This window comes from Saimiri boliviensis, chromosome 17 (genome assembly GCF_048565385.1).
Source record: "Saimiri boliviensis isolate mSaiBol1 chromosome 17, mSaiBol1.pri, whole genome shotgun sequence".
In the NCBI taxonomy this organism is placed as follows: domain Eukaryota; kingdom Metazoa; phylum Chordata; class Mammalia; order Primates; family Cebidae; genus Saimiri; species Saimiri boliviensis.
The window spans coordinates 64,437,915-64,459,749 of record NC_133465.1 but is presented as its reverse complement, the minus strand read 5'-3'; the positions used below and the strand labels follow the sequence as shown (position 1 = coordinate 64,459,749).

The window sequence follows — 21,835 nt, the reverse complement described above, 5'->3', positions numbered from 1 at the left end:
GGCGGGCCCTTGCGGGCGGCACTGAGCACTCCCGCACAGTCTGCTGCGAGCTCTGGGAGCCGGAGGCGCAGCGCGCAGCCCAGCCCGGGTCGGAGCAGGGCGCCGTGGGAGCCTCGGGAGGGTCTCGGGGAGCGGGGGCGGGTCGGGGCCAGCCTGCCAGGTCGCGCCACCCGCCCCCGCCCCGGCTCCGGCGCCCGCGGAGCTGAGACTGAGCGCGCCAGCGCGCCGGGGCCACGGCTCCGCGACAGGCACCGCGACGAAGGCGGCCGGCGCGAGCTCTCGGCGTAGGCGCAGCGCCCCTTCCCCTCGGTGAGTGGCGGGCGGCGGGCAGCGGGCGGGCGGGGGGCTCTAACTTCGCCGCCAACTTGGGGCTGGGTTCCCGCGGCGCGCCGGCAAGGACGGCGGAGACAGAGGCGGGACACCCGGGGGGAGTCGGGCCCGCGCAGGACTCTCGGGGCGCAGGGAGGGGGCGGCTGGCGGACCCGGACCCTCGATAACTGGGCCTTGGGTTTGGACCCTGGCGGCGAGAGAGGAGGGGAAGAAGAGGCCGAGGAGACAGGCGCGCGGCGGACGCGAGAGAAGGACGCGGGCGAAGCGCCCAGGACGTTCGTTCCCGGGGTCGCCGAGCCCTCCTTCTTCGCCTGGCACGGCGGCACCGCAGGACCGGGGGCAGAGCGGGGACGCGGGAGTGTGCGCTGCCGCGGACCTCAACTGTTGCTGCTGGTAGCCGCCGGGGCCGAGGGCGGGGAACAGGGCCCGGAGCGGAGGCCGGGGCAGGGATAGACCAGAGCGAGGGGCTGAGAAGGCGAAAGGTAGTGAGAAGGGAGTGAAAGGGGGCTGTGCGGCTCCCCAGCCTGGTGCCCCGGTTCCCCCAGGTCTGCTGGGCACCTGCTGCGCACCTGCCTCCGCGCCCGAACCCCTTCCCCCGCCGCGAGTCCCGGTTCTTTCCCTACAGCTCTGTCCCCTCTCTGCCCCAGCCTAGCGCTCTCCCCCCTGCGACCTGGGACAATCGGAGTGCCTTCAAGGGTAGTGGCCTCTTGCAGATGCTGGCCCGTGCCCGGCTCCCGGGCTTCCAGAGCGCGAAGGGAAGGGTGGGCAGAGAGGGCACTGGCGAGTGTGGTCTGGCGCTGGGCCCTGGCTGCGCACCAGCGGGCTGCGCCGGTCTCTGGGGGCTTCGCCCAGGATCCCCGACGGCGGGGAGGGGAAGCCCGGAGCCTCCCGTTTCCCGCCTAGGCGGGCAGGGCGGGGACACGCGGAGCAAAGGCATCCGGCAGCCTGAACCCCCAGTGGGTCCTGCGACCCTGCGGGGAGCTGCTGGGTGAGGAAGACGGGAATTCCCGCCCGGCCCTGACGCCCACTCCATTCGTCCACTCTGTTGCCCAGGCCTGGTCGCCCCAGGGGACTCCTGGCTTGGCCTCCCAACCCTCGGATGGTGGCGTTGTCCTAGTTCAGTCCTCGACCCCGGGCCACAGGAAAACCGAGAAAAGAAACTTATTTGGGGAGGGTGCCATCGTGCTGGCTGTATTTCGGAGTCCATCCAGGTCTTGGCGGTGCTAATGGCTTTGAGCCTGTTTCTAAACTCCCAAAGAATATGAGCGTGCCAGGGGCAGGTGGGCAGGTCCGGGACAGCTGAGTCCGCCCAGGGCCCTGGGGCAGGCCTGGGCTGGTACCCGGGCCTCCTGCCAGGCCGGCTCGGGGCTCCGAGTCACGACCCAGCTTGGGGGAGTGGGGGTGGGAGCCTGGGAGCCGCGGACGCCGGCGGCGGGCAGCGCCAGGCTGGGGGCGCCGGGTGCGTGGTGCGCAGCTCAGCCGCCAGGAGGCGTGGCGCGGGTCCCCGCCCGGAGCCGCCGCCACCGCCGCCGCCGCATCGCGAGTGTCCTTGAGCCGTGGGTGACGGTGGCTCTCGCTGCTCGCGCCCCCTCCTCCCGCGGGGGGAGCCTGATGCCACGTTCCCTATGAATTATTTATCGCCGGCCTAAAAATACCCCGAACTTCACAGCCCGAGTGTAAGAGATTCCTGCGGAGGGGAGGGGGCGGAGCGTCCCGGGGGCTGGGGGGAGTCCGGGCGGGATCAGCGACGGGGGCCTTAGCCTCGAAGAAGCGAGAACTCCATGCCCCCAGGAGTGGGGCAAGCTAGAAGGACGGTCCTCTCCCCTGGCGCCTGGGTTTGGGTTTTGGCTGGGAAAAAGGGAGGGAGGGAAACCCGACGGCAAAGGAGGGGCGGCTCACCGGAAGGGCAGGGGGGTTCTTGGGGTCTGCTGGCGGGTGTGGCGGGCTCTTGGGACCAAGTTTCTTAGCCTGGGAGAGGGGGAGCCATCAGCATGTCGGGTGTGAGCCTGTGTGAGTGTGGGAGTGGGCGTGTGTGTGTGTAGGTCTGTGCCGGGGGTCTGCCTGAGTTGTGGGGACCCCAGGAGGAGAAGGCCCCCAGCCTGGGAAGGTGCTCAGAGCCTTCCAAATGCTGCCGTATCCTGCAGGACTGACCACTGCCATCCTCTGCGGGGCTCTTTGGGGATCCCCGTGTTAGTCAAACATTAGTTTAAGGGCTGTTTGTGGAGGGGGTGAGACCCCGAGTGGGTGGGTGGGCAGAAGTGTCTGAGACAATGCGTCTGCCCTCAAGGAACCTGCAGTCCAGTGTGGGACGGGGCATTCATGAATGCACACACACCTGCCGCAGGGCAGAATGGAGGGGTGGAGGGGACCACTGCACAGAGCTCCTCACCCAGGAGGGGAAGCCAGGGCAGAGGGAAGAAGGCCGGCCGCCCCAGCCTGGCCGCAGACCCTGCGCCTGGAGACTGAGGCATCAAGGCAGGTACCTGTGGGAGAGGGATTTCGGCTGGGCCCTGAAGGATGGAAGACTTCCCTTGGGAAGAGGACGTTCTAGCCTGGGGGATGCTGGAACAAAGCCTGGAGATGAGGACAGAGTGGGGCTGTTTGGCCACCAGACTGGCAGAGCTGTGGGCTCCAGGGGAGGGAAGGATGGCTGCTTGCGGTCAGGGTGCAGAGGGCCCTGTCCATGGGACTAAGGTGTCTGGACTTCATTTGTGGGCACCAGGGAAGCAGCTGTCCTGTGTAAGGAGGGAGCAGGGGCTGGAGGAAGGCTTCAGCAGTGCTGTGGCGCCCTCCAGGGTGGGTAGATGGGAGGTGGGGAGGGGAGGCAATGGAGGAGATTGTGGCAGGCGGAGCGGAGTTTGTCCCTCCTACCTCTGTAGGGCGGCTGGATTCCACGGGGTGATGAGACAGCCATGGGAGGCTCCTCGATCTGCCACTTGCTATTCGGAGTCCAGAGACATACCTAGTTTTGGCCCCCACCCAGGAACTCTGGGACCCCTCCCCGATTTTAGGCCCTTTGGTTAGAGGCACAACCTTCCTGAAGCCCCCCACCTCCAGACTCCCAACCCAGGAGGACACTTTCCCTTTGGAGAGAGTCTCTGGTGTCCCCAGCCCAGGGAGATGCCTTCCTATTGGAGAGAGCAGGAATGAGAAACGTTCAGCTACTATCAGACCCTTATACCTTCATGGGAATGAGCTCTAGATTCTTGCCTAAGAAAAGGTCTTGACTGGGGAGGCTGGAAGCTTGAGGGGAGTAGGAGGGCAGGCTATTGGTGGAAAAGGAAATACGTTTGGAAAAAGGAGGCTGAAATGCTAACGGCAGACTGCTTATTCTGCCCCTCTGAGTTGAGGGAGTGCCGGGGCCCTTCATCCAGGGTCATACTGTCCAAAGAAATAAAATGGGAGCCACAAGTGAAATTTAAAATTTTCCAGTAGCCACATTAAAACAAATAGAAAGAAACAGGTGAAATTAATTTTAACATTATATTTTCTTTGACTAAACATACCCCAAATATTATTTCAACATGTCATCAAGACACAAATGTTGATAAGATTTTGACATTCTGTTTCCATGTTGTCTTCAATCTGCAGTGTGGGATGAAATTTTACACTGATAGCAACCCCCGTTTGGGTGAGAGATGTTTCTGGTACCTAACAGTCGTGTGTGACTGGCGGCTCCTATACTAGGCAGCACAGATCTAGAGGTCATTGCTGGGAGGCAGGGGAGGTAGGAGGCTTGGGGCTCCCCAGGGGGCAAGGAACCGCTAGGGCCTGGAGGTGTGGGCAGAGGTGAACAGACAGAGGCCTTTTGAAGGGAGTGGTGAGCACGTCAGTGTCCTCTGTGGTTGCGATCTGACATCCCTGATTGGAGGTGGTAGCTGAGGCCTGGCATGGCATGGCTAGGATCCCATGCTAGACTCAAATGTGTCTCCGGGCTGCCAGTTCGGCCACTTCTGTGTCACCGTAGCAGGGAACCACACACATGGGGAGATTTCAAGGGCACGAACATGAGAACGATATTCCCTTCCTTGCCCAAACTCCTGTCTTCTTAGCCTGAAATTCTACCACCTGGCACTTTAGCTGAAGGCGCTGTTGTTAAACCACATCTCTCTTGGGAATGAGAATGCTTTCAGCTGTGATCAGTCCCTCGTGCCTTCGTGTGAATGAGCTCGACATCCTTAGCTAAGAGAAGGTCTTGAGAGGGAGGATAGGGAGCTGGAGGGAAGTAAGGAGGGAAGGGTGGAAAGAGAAATACATTTAGGAAAAAGGCGGTTGGAGGTGCTAACAGCAGCAAGCTCATTCTGCAGATGTGACTCTGAGTTCCTGGAGGGCGGGGACCATGGCTCACCCACAGGGACATTCCGCAGTCCGGTGCCTAGTGCAGGGAAGAGGCTCAGCACAGGCGGGCCAAGTTACGTTTCTGCACTCAAGTCGGTCCGTCTAGTGGGTTCCCCTGATCTTTTCAGTGCCACCCTGGGGAGGAGAGGAACTTTCCTGAATGTTTCTGGCAGCCTCTTGCACTTCCCCACTCTCTGGATTCCCTAGAGAGAACTAGAGACCCAAGAAGGCCCATATGTCTGTAAGACATTAGGCTTTGGATTAAGAGAGAGAGAGAGAGAGAGAGAGAGAGAGAGAGAAATTTGATGGCAGGGAAAAGGAAGGCCCCGTGAAAAAGCTGGAGCCTGCCCAGCCATTGTCATGTGCCTTTCGGAGGTGTGGTTTCTGGCAACTGCTTGATTTTTGTGTACATTTCTGTAGCAGAGATGTGCGGATCCTGGGGGTGGGGTGGGGAGAGGGCTGGAGTGGCAGGCTCACCCTGTCCACCCTTTAGCTCTCCCCTGTTCAGAAGTTTTGCTGAGGAGGTGACGAAGATGGAAGAGGGGGCAGTGCCGTGGCTGATGGCCAGCGGGAGGGAGAGCAACATCCGTGGGTACCATTCCACTCAGGCTTTGCGTTAGCCTCACTGCTGTGGCTCTTGGTCCCAATCCAAAATAATGACATTTAGCAAGGATACACGTCAGGCCCCTGGGTTGGGTTAAAAAGATCCTGCACACCAGTGATGGCCTGAGAGGCCAGATTACCAGCTCATTTGTAAGGAGACCAAACCCCAGCTCAGCAGCTTGGGGTTTTGGGTACCCCTGAGCTCTGAACAAGTCAGCGCTGCTGTACCCTGCTGCGGAAGAGCTGCTACCAGCTGAGGCCACAGAAGGAAGGGCTGTAGTGTTGTCCAGTGCCCAGGAGGAGGGGGCTGTGTGCCAGGCAGAGCCATGCAGATGAGGGCCCTCGGGCCTGGCCCCATGGCAAGCAGGGTGCGCTGACCAGTAGCACAGGGCCTGGTGAGAGACAGATGGAAGATCCGGTTTAGACTGCAGAGTGGACTGGCGGGGGGATTGGGGATGATGCAGGAGCTGTCTTCCTTCACCTGGCTGGGGGCCTGTCACCTGCAGGATAAGGTCACTAATTCCAGCAAATAGCCTGTTGGCTAATCTTAGCCCTCAGACTGCCGTGATTGTCTCAGGCAAGGAAACATGGCTCAGAGAGGCTGAGTGACTTCCTTAAGATCACACAGCCAGTAAGTGGCTGAACTGGGACATGAACTCAGATCTGTCTGACCCATATCCATGCACTTGAACCCCAGATTGGCATTTTCAGTGTGCCTTCCTAGGGCAGAACCCGATGGCTGAGTTTTGGAAGGCCTGGCCTTTCCAGCCAAGCACGTGTTTCATCAGTAGACTGGAGGGCTGGGTCCTGGTCACCGTTCCTGTTCTTCCCCAGCGCTTGCTCTTCTGGGATGCCCTTGGGATGCTCAGCTAACCTCTCTTTCTCTTTGTCTGTGTCTGTCTGTCTGTCTGTCTCCCTCTCTCTGCCTCTCTCTGGGGAGGGAGGTTTTCCCCTCTTTAATCTTCTGTACGTGTGTCCCTCTGTCCCTCCTGTCTGTCCATCTGCCTCTCTTCAAACCTCTGTCTCCCTCCCTGTGCTTGTCCTGGTCTCTCCGCAGGACCCTCCGGTGGACATGGGTGGGGCCCTGGGGCTGGCCCTGTTGCTCACCTCGCTCCTTGGTGCCTCGGCAGGGCCGGGTCCCGGGCAGGGTGAACAGGGCGTGACGGTGGCCGTGGTGTTTGGCAGCTCGGGGCCGCCACAGGCCCAGGTCAGTGCCCGCCTCACCCCTCAGAGCTTCCTGGACCTGCCCCTGGAGATCCAGCCACTCACCGTGGGGGTCAACACCACCAACCCCAGCAGCCTCCTGACCCAGATCTGCAGTCTCCTGGGTGCTGCCCGCGTCCACGGCATTGTCTTTGAGGACAACGTGGGCACCGAGGCGGTAGCCCAGATCCTTGACTTCATCTCCTCCCAGACCCACGTGCCCATCCTCAGCATCAGTGGGGGCTCCGCTGTGGTCCTCACCCCCAAGGTGCATGTTCAAACTCATGTCCCCTTGTGCCTTGGGCCTAGAGCCAGGCTGGGGTAGGGGATGCTTAGGTTCTGGGAGGCTGGGATTAGGTGGGACCGGCAGGGAGGTGGCGGCTGAGGGCGTGACGGCATCCCCGGGTTCTAGAGAGACCCTCTGGGCTGCTGTCACATTGTGTCCGGATGTGGGGTGGGCAGGGTGCAGGCTCACCTCTGGCTGTGGGGCTCAGGCTCCAGCCCTTGTTCTCTGTTTCCCTCAGCTTCCTAGGTCAGGCTGAGACCCAGAGGGCTGGCTGGGCATGGGAGGTGGTGCCACGTCCTCTGGGCAGTTGTAGTTCACCTGTAGGGTGAGCACTCCAGGGAACCCTGGGAGCCCTGGGGGAGGCCTGTAGCCTCCTGTGGAGAACGTTACAAACACACGTTCATCGGTAGTTACAACTGGGATAAGCATTCTGAAGGAAAAACACAGGATGCTGTGAGGGAGCTCATGGTCCCCATTTGCATAGGGTGTTGGCCAGGGAAGGTCTCTGGAGAAATGATGTCTAGGCTGAGACCTGGAGGCCAAGGGTGAGCCGGTGGGGAGGGGGAGAGGCCCAGGCAGAGGAGCAGGAGGCGTGAAGGTCCCAAGGCTGGGAAGGAGCTTGGAGCTTTGGAGGAATAGAAGGAAAAGCCTGGAGAAGAAGGCGGGGGCCTGGCCACGGGGCAAGACGTTCGGGCCTTCCCCTAAGCAAGTGGGCAGCCAGGGCAGGGTGAGCCGGCTGTGACAGTGACTGTGCTCCATGCCCTCCTCAGCCCCCTGAGCTTCCTGGACCTGTCCCTGGAGATCTAACCATTCAGGGATGAGCGGAGGAGAGTCGAGGGAAGAGACTGATCTGATTTGCCTTTGTTCATTCTTATACGGAGATTTTTGAGTCTAAATAAAAGAGTGTAAGGAAGGCTCGTATTTCCCCCGTTTGCCCTGGTCATCCACCCCAGCCTCACCCTCACCCCCTTCCCCTTCTTTTGTGTTAATTTGAAGCACAGCCCAGGCATCCTCTTATTCCAGCCATAAATATTTCAGTACGTATCCCTGCAGATAAGGACTTAGGAAAGTAAAACCACCGTCCACGATCACATCTAAAAAAATAAAACTCCTTAACATCTTCAAATATCCAGGCAGTGTTCACATTACCCCATTGTCTCTTAACTGTCGTAAATGTTGATTTTGCAGTCTGTTTGCTCGTATCAAGAGCCAAGTCAGGTCCACACGTGCCGGTTGGTTGGTGTGGCTTCTAAGCCTCTCTCAACCTCTGGGCCCCTCCTCCGTCTCTCCCACTTTTTTGCTTGCAATTTGTTTATTGAAAAAACTGGGTTGCTTGGCCTCTGAATTTTCCCTTATTTGTTTTTTTAAAAGACTGGGACAGTGGCAGCAGGGAGAGCAATTAGCAGGGGACTGCGCTGGCGCCGGTGCCAGCAGTCAGTGCCTTGGGCTTTTGCAGTGACAGAGGCGTGGAGAGGAGGAGTTTTCTCACTCGTAGGGCTCCGACCAGGATGGTGCTTCCCAGTCCCTCTTATCGGGGCCCCGCATAAGACCTCAGGACGTTGGCTCTAAACCCTCATCGTGTCTTTAGGAAATACAGACGCCTGGCTTTGCACCTCTGGAATTCAGATTCAGTTGGTCTGGGGCAGCGCTTCTCAATCTAGCGGGCTCAAGGATCAGCTGAAAAGCTTGTTAGAATACAGATGCCAGGCGCCATACCCAGCGATTCTGATCCAGTCGGTGCGGGGTGCGGCCTGAGAATCTGCATTTCTGACAAGCTCCCCGGTGGTGCTGATGCTGCGGGTCTGCGGGCCAGCGTGGTGGGCTGAGGGCCGGGCACGCCCAGGCTAACCGGCAGCGGGGAACCACGTTGGGGCGGGAAGGAGGCGCAGGCCAGGGGTTCCCGGAATAGGGAGCGGCCACCGGCGCAAGGGCGCCTGGGAGCGGATGGAGGGGCCGAGGTCGGGGAAGGGGCGAGGGGCGGGGCTCGGCCCGCCCCGCCCCGGCTCAGGCCCCGCCCCGCCCCCAGGAGCCGGGCTCCGCCTTCCTGCAGCTGGGCGTGTCCCTGGAGCAGCAGCTGCAGGTGCTGTTCAAGGTGCTGGAAGAGTACGACTGGAGCGCCTTCGCCGTCATCACCAGCCTGCACCCGGGCCACGCGCTCTTCCTGGAGGGCGTGCGTGCCGTCGCCGACGCCAGCCACCTGAGCTGGCGGCTGCTGGACGTGGTAACCCTGGAGCTGGGGCCGGGCGAGCAGCGCGCGCGCACCCAGCGCCTGCTGCGCCAGCTCGACGCGCCGGTGTTCGTGGCCTACTGCTCGCGCGAGGAGGCCGAGGTGCTCTTCTCCGAGGCGGCGCAGGCCGGCCTGGTGGGGCCGGGCCACGTGTGGCTGGTGCCCAACCTGGCGCTGGGCAGCACCGATGCGCCCCCCGCCGCCTTCCCCGTGGGGCTCATCAGCGTCGTCACCGAGAGCTGGCGCCTCAGCCTGCGCCAGAAGGTCCGCGACGGCGTTGCCGTCCTGGCCCTGGGCGCCCACGGCTACCGGCGCCAGCACGGAACCCTGCCAGCCCCGGCCGGGGACTGCCGCGCCCACCCTGGGCCCGTCAGTCCTGCCCAGGAGGCCTTCTACAGGTGGGCACCTGCCCGGGGCATAGGGATGGGAGGTGGGGAGCGTTTCGGGGGACCTGGGTGGCAGTGAGCTTGGGCTGGCTGGCCACACCTCTCACTAGCTGCGTGCCTGGGGCCACAGCCACATTACCCCACCTGTTTGGGCCTTAGTGTCCTCATCTGAAAAAACAGCAGGTGTCAGGGTGTGGCGAGGACTGTGGGGCCAATACAGGGAAGCACTTTGAACAATAAATACAATCAATGCCACCTGCTGCCGGTGGCGGTGGTGAGGCAGAGGCTGGGGGTGCCTGGTTCTTGGCAGAGCTGCAGGCATCTCTCCTCTCTGGCAGGCACCTACTGAATGTCACCTGGGAGGGCCGAGACTTCTCCTTCAGCCCTGGTGGGTACCTGCTCCAGCCCACCATGGTGGTGATTGCCCTCAACCGGCACCGCCTCTGGGAGATGGTGAGAAGGGGGTGAGCCCAGGGGCCCTCAGTGTCCTCTCATTTTGTCCCCGCCTCCTCTTGTGCCCACAGCTGAGCAGACAGTCCCTCTGTCCCTTATCCAACCCCTCATCTTCCAGGTCTCAGCTGAAACAAACATCTCCACTGGGAAGCCTCCAGGTGCCCCAGGGTGGGTGAGGTGCCCTGCTCTGGGCTCCCATAACACCCCGGCTTCCTTCCACTATAGAACATTTCGAGCGCTCCTATCTCCCGGTCCTGCCCATGCTGGCCAGACAGGCTTGTAAACAATATAGAGAGACCAGCGCTTGAGTAGACATGTGCAAAACATTGTGGGATTAGAGATGAGGAACAGGAATTAGTTCTGCCTTCAAAGGAAGAAACTGGGGAAGATGTCCCAGAAGATGGGACATTTGAGCTGGGCTATGGAGGTTTGAGTAGGAGCCCACCTGGAAGAGGTGTTAGCCTGATATAGACAGAGGGGCAGAAGGGTTTGGGGTATTTTTCAGTGATGCAGGGGTGTGTTTGGGGGTATGGAGACTAAGGAAGTAGGAGTGATAGAGGGACACTGAATCTGAGCATGTAGGGCCTTGAGTCAAGGTCAAGGGGGGACCAGTACAGTGAGTGAGACAGGGTCAGGTCTGGGCTTTAGGAAGATGCTGTGGGTCAGTGTGGGGCTAGACTGGAAAGCAGAGTCCCAACGCGCGGGGAGGCTGCTGGGAGCAGCCCTACTCTGACCTGCCCCAGTGTCCCTAGGTTAGAGAAGGGGATTCTTGGCTCTGGCAGGCTCCACCCAGAGGCCCCACCTAGAGGGTGGGGGCTGCAGGGCTGAAGGCTCCAGGCTGAAGCTGTCACCCTCCGCAGGTGGGGCGCTGGGAGCATGGGGTCCTATACATGAAGTACCCCGTGTGGCCTCGATACAGTGCTTCTCTGCAGCCCGTGGTGGACAGTCGGCACCTGACGGTGGCCACACTGGAAGAGCGGCCCTTTGTCATCGTGGAGAGCCCCGACCCTGGCACAGGAGGCTGCGTCCCCAACACCGTGCCCTGCCGCAGGCAGAGCAACCACACCTTCAGGTCTGCGGGTGCCCTGGGAGGCTGGTGTGAGCTGGGTGCCATTGTGTGATGGTCAGCTGTCATGTGTGTCTCATGCTTGGGTGTGGGGCAGGGGTCAGAGTGCCAGGCTGGGAGGAGCAGCTGGGGCAGGGCTGGGCCACGACCTGCTCTGACTCCTGGTGGTCTCATGGCGGTGGCTGCAGCAGCGGTGATGTGGCCCCCTACACCAAGCTCTGCTGTAAGGGCTTCTGCATCGACATCCTCAAGAAGCTGGCCAGGGTGGTCAAATTCTCCTACGACCTGTACCTGGTGACCAATGGCAAGCATGGCAAGCGGGTGCGCGGCGTGTGGAACGGCATGATTGGGGAGGTAGGCCCTGCCCCATTCCCATTTTGCCCGCCCTGCCTGCTCGTCCGATGCCCAGACCCCACGCGGCTCTCAGACGCCCTCTAGAGGGGGGCATAGGCTGTCACCAGTGATGACTCCCGTGGTGATCAGTACTGAAAGCGGAGCTCTGATGGCCCCAGAGGGAACGACCGACTCAGTCGGTGGGTGCTGGAGGGGTGCCCGGAAGCGCCTGTGCAGCATGTCCACTCCTGGGGACCCCCTCTTTCAACCCCCTGTGGTGTCCGGCCCTCAGGTGTACTACAAGCGGGCAGACATGGCCATCGGCTCCCTCACCATCAATGAGGAGCGCTCTGAGATTGTGGACTTCTCTGTGCCCTTCGTGGAGACGGGCATCAGCGTGATGGTGGCTCGAAGCAATGGCACCGTCTCCCCCTCAGCCTTCTTGGGTGAGGCCCAGGGCGGGCAGGGATGGCTCCAGGGGCAGAGGGGCCCCTGAGGAGGGTGTGTACAGCTTGGGCAGAGATGGGGAGTGCGTGGGCTCTCAGAGGCCTGGCACAGCAGCCAGGTTGGCTGGAGGTGAGTGGGGAGGAGAGGGGAGAGGTGAGGTGGATGTTGGGTTCTAGGTATCCCTGCCTGGCCAGGGTGGGGTTGGAGGAGTGGGATAGGTCATGGTGCCACTGTGAGTGACAGGAAAACCGGGCAGGCAGGCTGGCCTCAGGAGGGGCTGTGGGGCGGGGCCATGGAATAGGGTGGGAGGCCCGTGGGGAGTTGAGGAGTGAGTGTAGTGTGGGAAGAGGTGTGTTCCTTCTTGGGTGAGGAGTCCGGCATTGGCTGGGCAGCCCCCTCGTGCCGGGTCCCATGCTGAGTGCTGGGGCTACAGCTGTGGTCCTTCCGAGAGTGCCAGTCAAGAGGCCAGGCGGGACATGCAGTGTGAGGTCGTAGAGAGCTGTGAGGACAGGAGGAGGGCAGGGGAAGAGCTGAGGCTGGCCAGACAGGAGTTGGAACCCTGGCTCTGCCCTGTCCTGCAATGTGGCTTTGGGCAAGTCACAGAACTTCTCTGAGCAGACTCCTCATCCACTGGAGAGAGACAAAAACCCCACTTCGTAGCATAGCAAGTGCTCATGGCAGGAGTGACTGCCCTCCTTCCCTCCCTCTCTCCCTCCTTCCCTCCTTCTCCTTCCCTCCCTCTCTCTCTCCCTCCCTCCCTTCCTGATTTTTTTTTTTTTTTTTTTTTTTTTTGGAGATGGGATCTTCCTCTGTGACCCAGGCTGGGCTGGAGTGCAGTGGTACCATCTCGTCTCACTACAGCCTGGAACTCCTGGGCTTGTGATCCTCCCACCTCAGCCTTTCGAGTAGCTGGGATCACAGGTGCACACTGCCACGCCTGGCTAATTTTTGTGCTTGGTGTAGAGACTGGCTTTCACTATGTTGCCCAGGCTGGTCTCCGAATTCCTGAACTCAAGCAATCCACCTGCTTCAGCCTCCCAAAGTGATTTATTTATTTATTTATTTATTTATTTATTTCTCTTTCTTTCTCTTTCTCTGCCTGTCTCTCTTTCCCTCCCTTTCTTTCTTTTCTTTCCCTTTCTTTCTCTTCCTTTCTATCTCTCCCTTTCTCTTTCCTTCTTTCTTTCTTTCCCTCGCTCCCTCCCCTTCCTCTTTCTTTCATTCCCTCCCTCCCTCCCTCCCTTCCTTCCTCTCTCTCTTTCCCTCTCTCCCTCTCTTCCTGCCTCCCTCCCTCCCTCCTTCCCTCCCTCCTTCCTTTCTTCCTTCCTTCCTTTTTTCCTCTCACTCTGTCACCCAGGCTGGAGTGCAGTGGTGCAATCTCAGCTCACTTCAACTGCCACCTCCTGGGTTCAAGGATTCTCCTGCCTGAGCCTCCTGAGTAGCTGAGATTACAGGCATGCACCACCACGCCTGGCTTATTTTTGTATTTTTGGTAGAGACAGGGTTTCACCATGTTGGTGAGACTGGTCTTGAACTCCTGATCTCAGGTGATCCGCCCGCCTCGGCCTCTCAAATTGCTGGGCTTACAGGTGAAAGCCATGGCACCCAGCCAGTAGTAGTGATTTCTTGCTCTAGGAGCTAGGAACAGTCTTGTCTGGGGCCTGGGGTGGGTGTCTCCAGTTCTCTGGGAGTGAGTTTCCATGTTGGTGGATGAGCAACAAGACTTGGCCTCAGAGGCTCTGATTCTGGGCAGAACCACCAGATCGGCCACTCCAGGCCAGGCAGGGTTTGTGAAGTCAAAGGAATGTTTCTTGGGGTGGGTGACTTGAACCTGTCCCAAAGAAGTTGGGGTTGGGGAGACACCAAGGATGCTGGAGAGCCTGACCTCTTTTGGGGACCTCTCCTGGGGCTCTCCTGCTCTGAGTCAGGGGCCCCCTTGGCTGGGTCTGCAGAGCTGGTGGGTGCCTACTTTGACCATGTAGACCCACCTGCCTCCACCCAGTGCTTCTGGGCTGGGGGCAGGGGACACACCGAGGCCTCTGAGCTGCCTCCCTCTGTCCCCAGAGCCGTACAGCCCCGCGGTGTGGGTGATGATGTTCGTCATGTGCCTCACCGTGGTGGCCATCACCGTCTTCATGTTCGAGTACTTCAGCCCTGTCAGCTACAACCAGAACCTCACCAGAGGCAAGAGTAAGCCTTGCCTGGGGCTGGGAGGAGGGCGGGGCTTGGAGGTGCACACCGCCACACCTGGTGGAGGAGGGCACTCTGGCTGGGAGGAGGGCACCCTGAGGGCTGGGCTCAGGGGCAATGGGTCCTCCAGAGAATACCTGTGGGAGGTCCCTGGCCTTCGGATGACACACGCTGGGGGCCAGTCAGATGAGACAGACACATGGACACAACACACACACACACACACACACACACACACACACACACACACACAGACACACACACGCGTGAGCTGACTTGACCTGGCAAGGGAATGGCCGGGGATGGGTCCCCCCGAAGGCCACGCTGAGACCAGAGCTGTGCAGTCGGGTGGGCTGAGCTGAGCCCTTTCACGGTGGGCAGGAGGAGCCCCAGTGTCCCCCTCTTGCCCCCAGAGTCCGGGGGCCCATCTTTCACCATCGGCAAGTCTGTGTGGCTGCTGTGGGCACTGGTCTTCAACAATTCAGTGCCCATCGAGAACCCCCGGGGCACCACCAGCAAGATCATGGTTCTGGTCTGGGCCTTCTTCGCTGTCATCTTCCTTGCCAGCTACACGGCCAACCTGGCCGCCTTCATGATCCAGGAGCAGTACATCGACACTGTGTCCGGTCTCAGTGACAAGAAGGTTGTGGGGCTGTGGCTGGTGGGGGTGGGGGGGACACTGAGGGTGGGGACAGGCTGTGAGTGGGCAGACCCAGGAATGTGAGCTGGAGGTTGGAGCAGGAAGAAGCTTCAGGGCCTGCTGGGGAGGGGCTGGGGGCTGGGGCAGGAGATGATTCAGAGCCACCAGCCAAGAGGCCTTGGGTAAGTCTCTCTCTGTCTCGGGCCTCAGAATTTCCATTTGGAAAACACAAGAGTGGCCTGGACAGCCGTTAGGACCTTCTGCTCTGACAATGCAAGTCCACACTGCGGGGCTGGGCTCTGGGCTGGGTTTGGGGTTTGGTGCCTGGAAGGCTGGAGGAGGGTTGTGACCGGCTGCTGCCCTCCGCCTGCAGTTTCAGCGGCCTCACGATCAGTACCCACCCTTCCGCTTCGGCACGGTGCCCAACGGCAGCACGGAGCGGAACATCCGCAGTAACTACCGAGACATGCACACCCACATGGTCAAGTTCAACCAGCGCTCGGTGGAGGATGCGCTCAGCAGCCTCAAGATGGGGTGGGTCCCGGCCCTGCACCCACCGTCTCTATCCATGTGTCTCCCCAGTGGCCACCTTAGCTCTCTATGTAGGGACAGTGGGGCTGGGCTGTCCTGCAGACTCTTGAGGGGTGGAGGGAGGAGATCTTGGGGCAGAGTGGAGCTTGAAGCACAATGGAAGCCACCATGTGTCTCAGAACACAGCTGTGGTGCCGACCAATGTTCAGCCTCGGCCTGAGGAGGTGGCTAGAATGTTCTCTGAGTCTTAGGGGCATGGTGGGGGTGAGCAGAAAGGGTGGTGTGTCTTCTGGGAAGACAGTCCCCTGGTCTCTCTGTGGAGGAGGGTGGTAGGGATCCTCGCCACGTCCAGGACCCAAGAGAACCAGACAATGCTCTGCCCACTCATCCCTCCCGGGGGTGCCCAGCAGGCTCATGTAGTTCGGACCCCTGTCATGCCCCAGTGTTGGTGCCCCCCCCCACCATGTGGTCCCTAGCTCTGAGGCTCAGCCTGTCCCCAGGAAGCTGGATGCCTTCATCTATGATGCTGCTGTCCTCAACTACATGGCAGGCAAGGACGAGGGCTGCAAGCTGGTCACCATTGGGTCTGGCAAGGTCTTTGCCACCACTGGCTACGGCATTGCCATGCAGAAGGACTCCCACTGGAAGCGGGCCATAGACCTGGCGCTTCTGCAGTTCCTGGGGGACGGTGGGTACTGCTACTGCTGGGGTGTCCCGGGTGGGCTGTGGAGCCCATGGTAGTCAGCATCTCCACCACCACTCAAGTCCCCAAGGCCTGTGGGCAGGGAGTGGTCTCTGGGGGGTGAGAGGTTGGGACAGTTGAGGGGGGCAGGTACTAGGAGCAATTAGAGACAGACCTGAGGAAGGGATAGGAGGGGGGGAGCAGGAACTGGGCTGGAGAGTCCCTGAAGGGCAGGAAGGGGCTCAGGCCTCACGGTGGGGGCGGGGCGGGGTGGCTGAACTCCCTTCTTCTATCCTAAGGCCCCTCCCACGTTCCCTCCCAGATGAGCACCTCCTTTGCTCAGTAGAGTATCTCCATGGCCATCTTGAGATTACCTGGGGTAATATGAACCTGCCTAGTCCCACGTGTGGGAGTGTCCAGCCCAGCCTGTCTGCAAACCCAAAGAGAGCTTTGAGTTTAGAGGAGTTCCATCCCTGTTAGATAAGACGTGGTCTGGTCCGGGTGTGGTGGCTCATGGCTCTAACCCTAGCACTTTGGGAGGCTGAGGTAGGAGGATTACTTGAAGCCAAGAGTTTGAGACCAGCCTGGGCAACACAGCGAGATCCTGTCTCTATAAATAAAAATTTAAAAAATTAGCCTGGCATGGTGGCACGCACCTATAATCCCAGCTACTTGAGAGGCTGAGGCAGGAGGATCCCTTGAGCCCAGGATTTTGAGGCTGCAGTGAGCTATAGGATTGTGCCACTGCACTCCAGCTTGGGCGACAGAGTGAGACCCTGTCTCAAAAAAAAAAAAAAAAAAAATTTGGATTTCTCAAAGCATATAATAATGAGAGCAGCCAGGTGAGGTGGCTCATACCTGTAATCCCAGAACTTTGGGAGGCCAAGGTGTGAGGATTGCTTGAGTCTAGGAGATCAGGATCATCTGAGACAATGTGGGGATATCCCATCTCTACAAAAAATACAAAAATTAGCCAGGTGTGGTGGCATGCCTGTAGTCACAGCTACTCACAGGGCTGAGGTGGAAGGATCGCTTGAGCCTAGGAAATCCAGGCTGCAGTGAGCCATGATCATACCACCGCACTCCAGCCTGGATGACAGAGCACAACTGTCTCAAAATAATAATAATGACAGTGATCACAATGTGTGTCTCTTAGGAGCTGAGGCCTTTTGTCTTCATGTGCCCAGCTCCATGAGTGACATGTAGATAGTGAATAAGTTTATGAAGACGAGTGAATGAATGGATGCTAACATTTACCCAGTCCACAAGCCTTTACTAGGGGGTGCACAGTGGGAGGACCCGAAGGCCAGCATTGCCCACCCCAGCCTCCACCCTGCTTTCCTATTTCCTTGCTCACTGACCCTCCACTCTCTGCCCCACCATCCTGTCCCAGCCAGGCTGGATCCCCATGTGGTCTGCTTGAGGAAGGGGTTGGCGCCCTGGCCCCAGATCCGTTCTTACTCCAGGCTTGCGGCGAGCTTTGTGAGGGGGTTGCTGTCGTTTCCTGAGCCAGATGTGTACCCTCCCCCACCCACTCCAGGAGAGACCCAGAAACTGGAGACCGTGTGGCTCTCAGGGATCTGCCAGAATGAGAAGAATGAGGTGATGAGCAGCAAGCTGGACATTGACAACATGGCGGGTGTCTTCTACATGCTGCTGGTGGCCATGGGGCTGGCCCTGCTGGTCTTCGCCTGGGAGCACCTGGTCTACTGGAAGCTGCGCCACTCGGTGCCCAACACATCCCAGCTGGACTTCCTGCTGGCTTTCAGCAGGGTGGGTGCCTGCCCCTCCCCACACAGGCCGAAGCTTTAAGGGCACCTACCCAGATCAGTCCGGGCTGGCCATGGCCCATTTCCAGAGGTAAAAGCCAAGGTTCTGGCCGGGCTCGTGGCTCACACTTGTAATCCCAACACTTTGGGAGGCTTAGGCCGGTGAATACCTTGAGTCCAGAAGTTCGAGACCAGCCTGGGCAACATGGCAAAACCCCATCTCTACAGAAAATAAAAGAATTAGCTGGGTGTGGTGGTGCGCGCCTACAGTCCCAGCTACTCAGGAGGCTGAGTTGGGAGGATCGCTTGAGCCCAGGAGGCAGAGGTTGCAGTGAGCTGAGACGGCGCCACTGCACTCCAGCCTGGGCAACAGAGTGAGGCCCTCTTTCTAAAACAAACAAACAAAACCCCCAAAGTCCTAAGAGGCGTAATGGCTCACCAGAGTGGCAGGGTTGAAGAGGGGGAGAGCCCTCCGTCCACACAGGTGTGCCCAGGTTGGAGCCCTCACATGCCAGGTGCTAGCTAGAGTGATTAGGTGAACAAGTTAATCACTGGGCGCTCAGACCACTCATTCATCTGCAAAGCCCATGGGAGCCGCTTCCTGAGACTTAGAGAAGGCTGATGATGTCTTGGGACCAGGGGGAGACAATCGAGGTGGGTCCCTGAGCGGAGGGCGCTGCTCACAGCGTGTCGTCTCCTACTGCCCAGGGCATCTACAGCTGCTTCAGCGGGGTGCAGAGCCTGGCCAGCCCACCGCGGCAGCCCAGCCCGGACCTCACGGCCAGCTCGGCCCAGGCCAGCGTGCTCAAGATGCTGCAGGCGGCCCGCGACATGGTGACCACGGCGGGCGTGAGCAGCTCCCTGGACCGCGCCACTCGCACCATCGAGAACTGGGGTGGCGGCCTCCGTGCGCCCCCACCGCCCCCCTGCCCGACCCCGCGGTCCGGCCCCAGTCCGCGCCCGCCCACCCCCGGTCCGCCCCCAGAGCCGAGCCCCAGGGGCTGGGGACCGCCAGACGGGGGTCGCACGGGGCTCGTGCGCAGGGCTCTGCAGCCCCCGGGCCGCCCCCCGACGCCTGGGCCGCCCCTGCCAGACGTCTCCCGAGTGTCGCGCCGCCCAGCCTGGGAGGCGCGGTGGCCGGTGCGCGCCGGGCACTGCGGGAGGCACCTCTCGGCCTCCGAGCGGCGCGCGCTCCCACAGCGGCCCCTGTCGCCCGCGCGCTGTCACTACAGCTCCTTTCCTCGAGCCGACCGATCCGGGCGCCCCTTCCTCCCGCTCTTCCCCGAGCCCCCGGAGCCGGAGGACCTGCCGCTGCTCGGGCCGGAGCAGCTTGCCCGGCGGGAGGCCCTGCTGCACGCGGCCTGGGCCCGGGGCTCGCGCCCGCGCCACGCTTCCCTGCCGAGCTCCGTGACCGAGGCCTTCGCTCGGCCCAGCTCGCTGCCCGCCGGCTGCACCGGCCCCACCTGCGCCCGCCCCGACGGCCACACGGCCTGCAGGCGGTTGGCGCAGGCGCAGTCGATGTGCCTGCCGACCTACCGGGAGGCCTGCAAGGAGGGCGGGCTGGCAGGGGCCCCCGCCTGGCGGCACAGACAGCACGTCTGCCTGCACGCCCACGCCCACCTGCCGTTTTGCTGGGGGGCTGTCTGTCCTCACCTCCCACCCTGTGTGAGCCACGGCTCCTGGCCCACTGGGGCCTGGGGGCCTCTGGGGCACAGGGGCAGGACTCTGGGGCTGGGCACAGGCTACAGGGACAGTGGGGGACTGGACGGGGTCAGCAGGGTAGCCTGTGGGACGCAAGGCTTCCTGGGACCCTGCACCTGGAGGCGGATCTCCAGTCTGGAGTCAGAAGTGTGAGTTATCAGCCACTTGGGCTCCTAGCCACCTGGATTCTCTGCCTGACAGTGTCAGGGTTAAGGGGCAGGCAGGATTGGGCTTTTCTGGCTTCTACCATGAAATCCTGGCCATTCCACCCCAGTGACAGATGATGTCTTCCATGGTGAGCTCCGCGACCTCAGCAGCCTCAAATCATGGTGTGGGCTGGGCTTTTGCTGTCCTCTTGTCAAGCAAAGTTCTGCCAGGAGGGTGTACTGTGGGGGTCAGACCCTGAGGCTCTCCCTGCCCTGGGGCTAGCCAGTTCCTGGTCATGGCTGCTGTGGGCATGGAGGCTGAAACCTGTGGTTGAGGCAGGGCTATCCTGATCCTTGCTCTGCTTGGCTGGGGTTTCTTCTCATCGGAACACTGGGACATTAAACCAACCTTTTACAACCCACTGGTCCTGGCTGCTTCATTCTGCATTCTGGAGGGGGCACAGCACAGCCAGTAGACAGTAGTGTCATGGGAATATCCCAGGTGAGGTGTTTGTCTAAAGCAGGTGGGCAGCTCCCTGTGGGGGAGACGGAGCCTTGGGAGGGTTGTGGTAAGGAGGTGAGGCTGACGGGGGACTCTGGGCAGCAGAAACCACTTGGTATTCAGGGTCAGCTCCCACCCATCCTGGCACTGGATGTGACATGTGTGCTCAGCACGGGGGCTCTGGTGATGATGGATGGAGTTCAGCCCTCAGTCTCCTTGAAAAGGGAGGCTTGTGCCAGGAGCGGTGGCTGTCCTACCCTACCAGGGATGTCCAGGGGGAGCCTGACAGTGCCGTGGTGGCAGGGGCAGAGAAAGGTGGGAGCTTGTGGGCTTGCTGAACCCTGGCTGGCCGTGTTCTCTCTGTGGCTGACATGCGAGGCTCGGAACTGCCTGGGCTCTGAATCCTGGCGCAGGTGGCTGCCAGGGTCAGGCACAGCTCGGCCTTGCTGGTGCCAGGACTCCTGTGGCGAGAGAATCTGCCTGCGGTCTTATCCTCCGTCCTCCCTCTGGGGCTTCTAGCCCACTTCCTTTTTCTATCACACCTCTTTGGCCCATCAGAAAAGGTGGCTTTTGCTTATCATTTTCAGTGTTTTCACATCTGCAATTACACTTATTCCCACTACAGTGACTGTGGAGCAAGCAGGCATTCATTCTTCTAACCGTTCCACCAACAGTGAGCACTATTGATTCTGTCAGACCCTTTCCTCACCGCTGAAGATGTAAAGGCCAAGCCCTGGCTGTCCTGACAAGTTGGGTGGAGGCAGGGCAGAGGCTAATTCCACGTGACAGAGGAAGCCGGGAGGGGCGGTGCTGGCTGTCTCCACCAGTGCCCTCCCCTACAGTTCTTTCCTGGTTCCCGGGAAGCCAGGTTGACTCTTTAGTCTCTGAAGACCCCACTGCTTGGGTCAGGGCCGTGAGAACTGGATTCTTTTTGGGTTAGTTTTAGGGCTGAAGGCAGCTGAAATGGTGGGGTGGGATACACCTCCATTCTTGGTGGGAGAAACTACCCCGGAATGGGTGGCCCCGTCCAAGTTCACGCTGTCTACCCTATGCGTTTTCATGGGCTGGAGCCAGGCCCAGGACAGCAGGTGGGGAGTGTGCCTAGGTGCGTGCTGGACGCCAGCACTCTGGAGGGGAGGCGCTTGACCTTGGTCGCAGCCACTAGTGGTGAGGGGGCTAACTGTTGGCCACCAGCCCCTGGAACCGACCCCCTCCTCCTCCCCGGAGTCAGGGTCTGCCTTTGGCCCTGGGAGAAAGGTTGTGGCAGGTGAGGCAGCTGAGAGGAACAGTGAGGTCAGGGCTGCTCCGCTCTCTGCCCAAGATCATTAATAACCAAGAACTGGAAAGATCATTAAGAGCTGAGCCTCCAAGTGGAGCTGAGCCTGCTGCTGGCTCTGAGGAGAGGCGACTCCTGCTCCCAGGCCAGGCGCTGGCTGCCTTGTACCTTGTCTAGGAATATCTTTGGCAGGGGGGATGGGGGGGTGCAGGGAGAATATGAGTCCTGGGGGACAGGTAGCAGGAAGGGTACATCCTGAGTTCAGAACTACCTTGGCCTGGCTTCCTGCACCACCAAGGGAAGGGAAGAAAGCCTGGCAGGGGAGAGGAGAGGGAAGTAAGGCCAGAGATGTGTAATCATCATAAGCAAGGGCCTGGAGACCCAGACGCTCAAATACTGCCTTTTTTTCTTTTGGTGAGATACAGGAAGAGAGAGGCCCTTGCTGCTGGTCTCGGAGCAGGAAAATCTCACTACGTGAGGTCCCTTCTGCTGCTGCTGTAGCTGTTTTTCCTTGTGTCTAGCTGAGTGGCTTGTGGAGCCCCTAGCTTTCTGCAGGGAGCCAGGCGTGTATGGGAGAGGAGCGCAGAGTTTGCAAAAAGGCAGGCTGATGCCAGGACCCTCCAGCCTAGCCTGTCTTGCTTTTTGAAAGGGAAGGACTGTCCTCTAGTTTCCTAGGGGATGGGGGAACCAGAGACAACCCCTCTCCCCAAAGCCCACTAGATTCCA

The 21,835-nt window shown here is 60.3% G+C and overlaps 1 protein-coding gene across 4 annotated transcripts; it reads left to right on the top strand.

Moving 5' to 3' along the window:
* Positions 1-19: 19 nt before the first annotated feature.
* GRIN2C (glutamate ionotropic receptor NMDA type subunit 2C) lies at positions 20-21,230 on the top strand. Of its 4 annotated transcripts, none has more exons than XM_039476218.2 (13): positions 20-309; positions 6,329-6,742; positions 8,787-9,385; positions 9,712-9,826; positions 10,687-10,898; positions 11,081-11,246; positions 11,518-11,671; positions 13,737-13,862; positions 14,276-14,505; positions 14,876-15,036; positions 15,534-15,721; positions 17,256-17,488; positions 18,193-21,215. In XM_039476218.2, the coding sequence occupies exons 2-13, from the start codon at positions 6,344-6,346 to the stop codon at positions 19,336-19,338; spliced, it is 3,729 nt and encodes a 1,242-aa protein (XP_039332152.2). In that variant the 5' UTR covers positions 20-309; positions 6,329-6,343; the 3' UTR covers positions 19,339-21,215. The 4 variants fall into 4 exon arrangements, with proteins under 4 accessions (XP_039332152.2, XP_074245043.1, XP_074245042.1 ...); XM_074388942.1 differs by lacking the exon at positions 20-309 and adding an exon at positions 1,763-2,006; XM_074388941.1 differs by lacking the exon at positions 20-309 and having other exon boundaries at positions 4,537-6,742; positions 11,084-11,246; positions 18,193-21,230.
* The last annotated feature ends 605 nt before the right edge of the window (positions 21,231-21,835 follow it).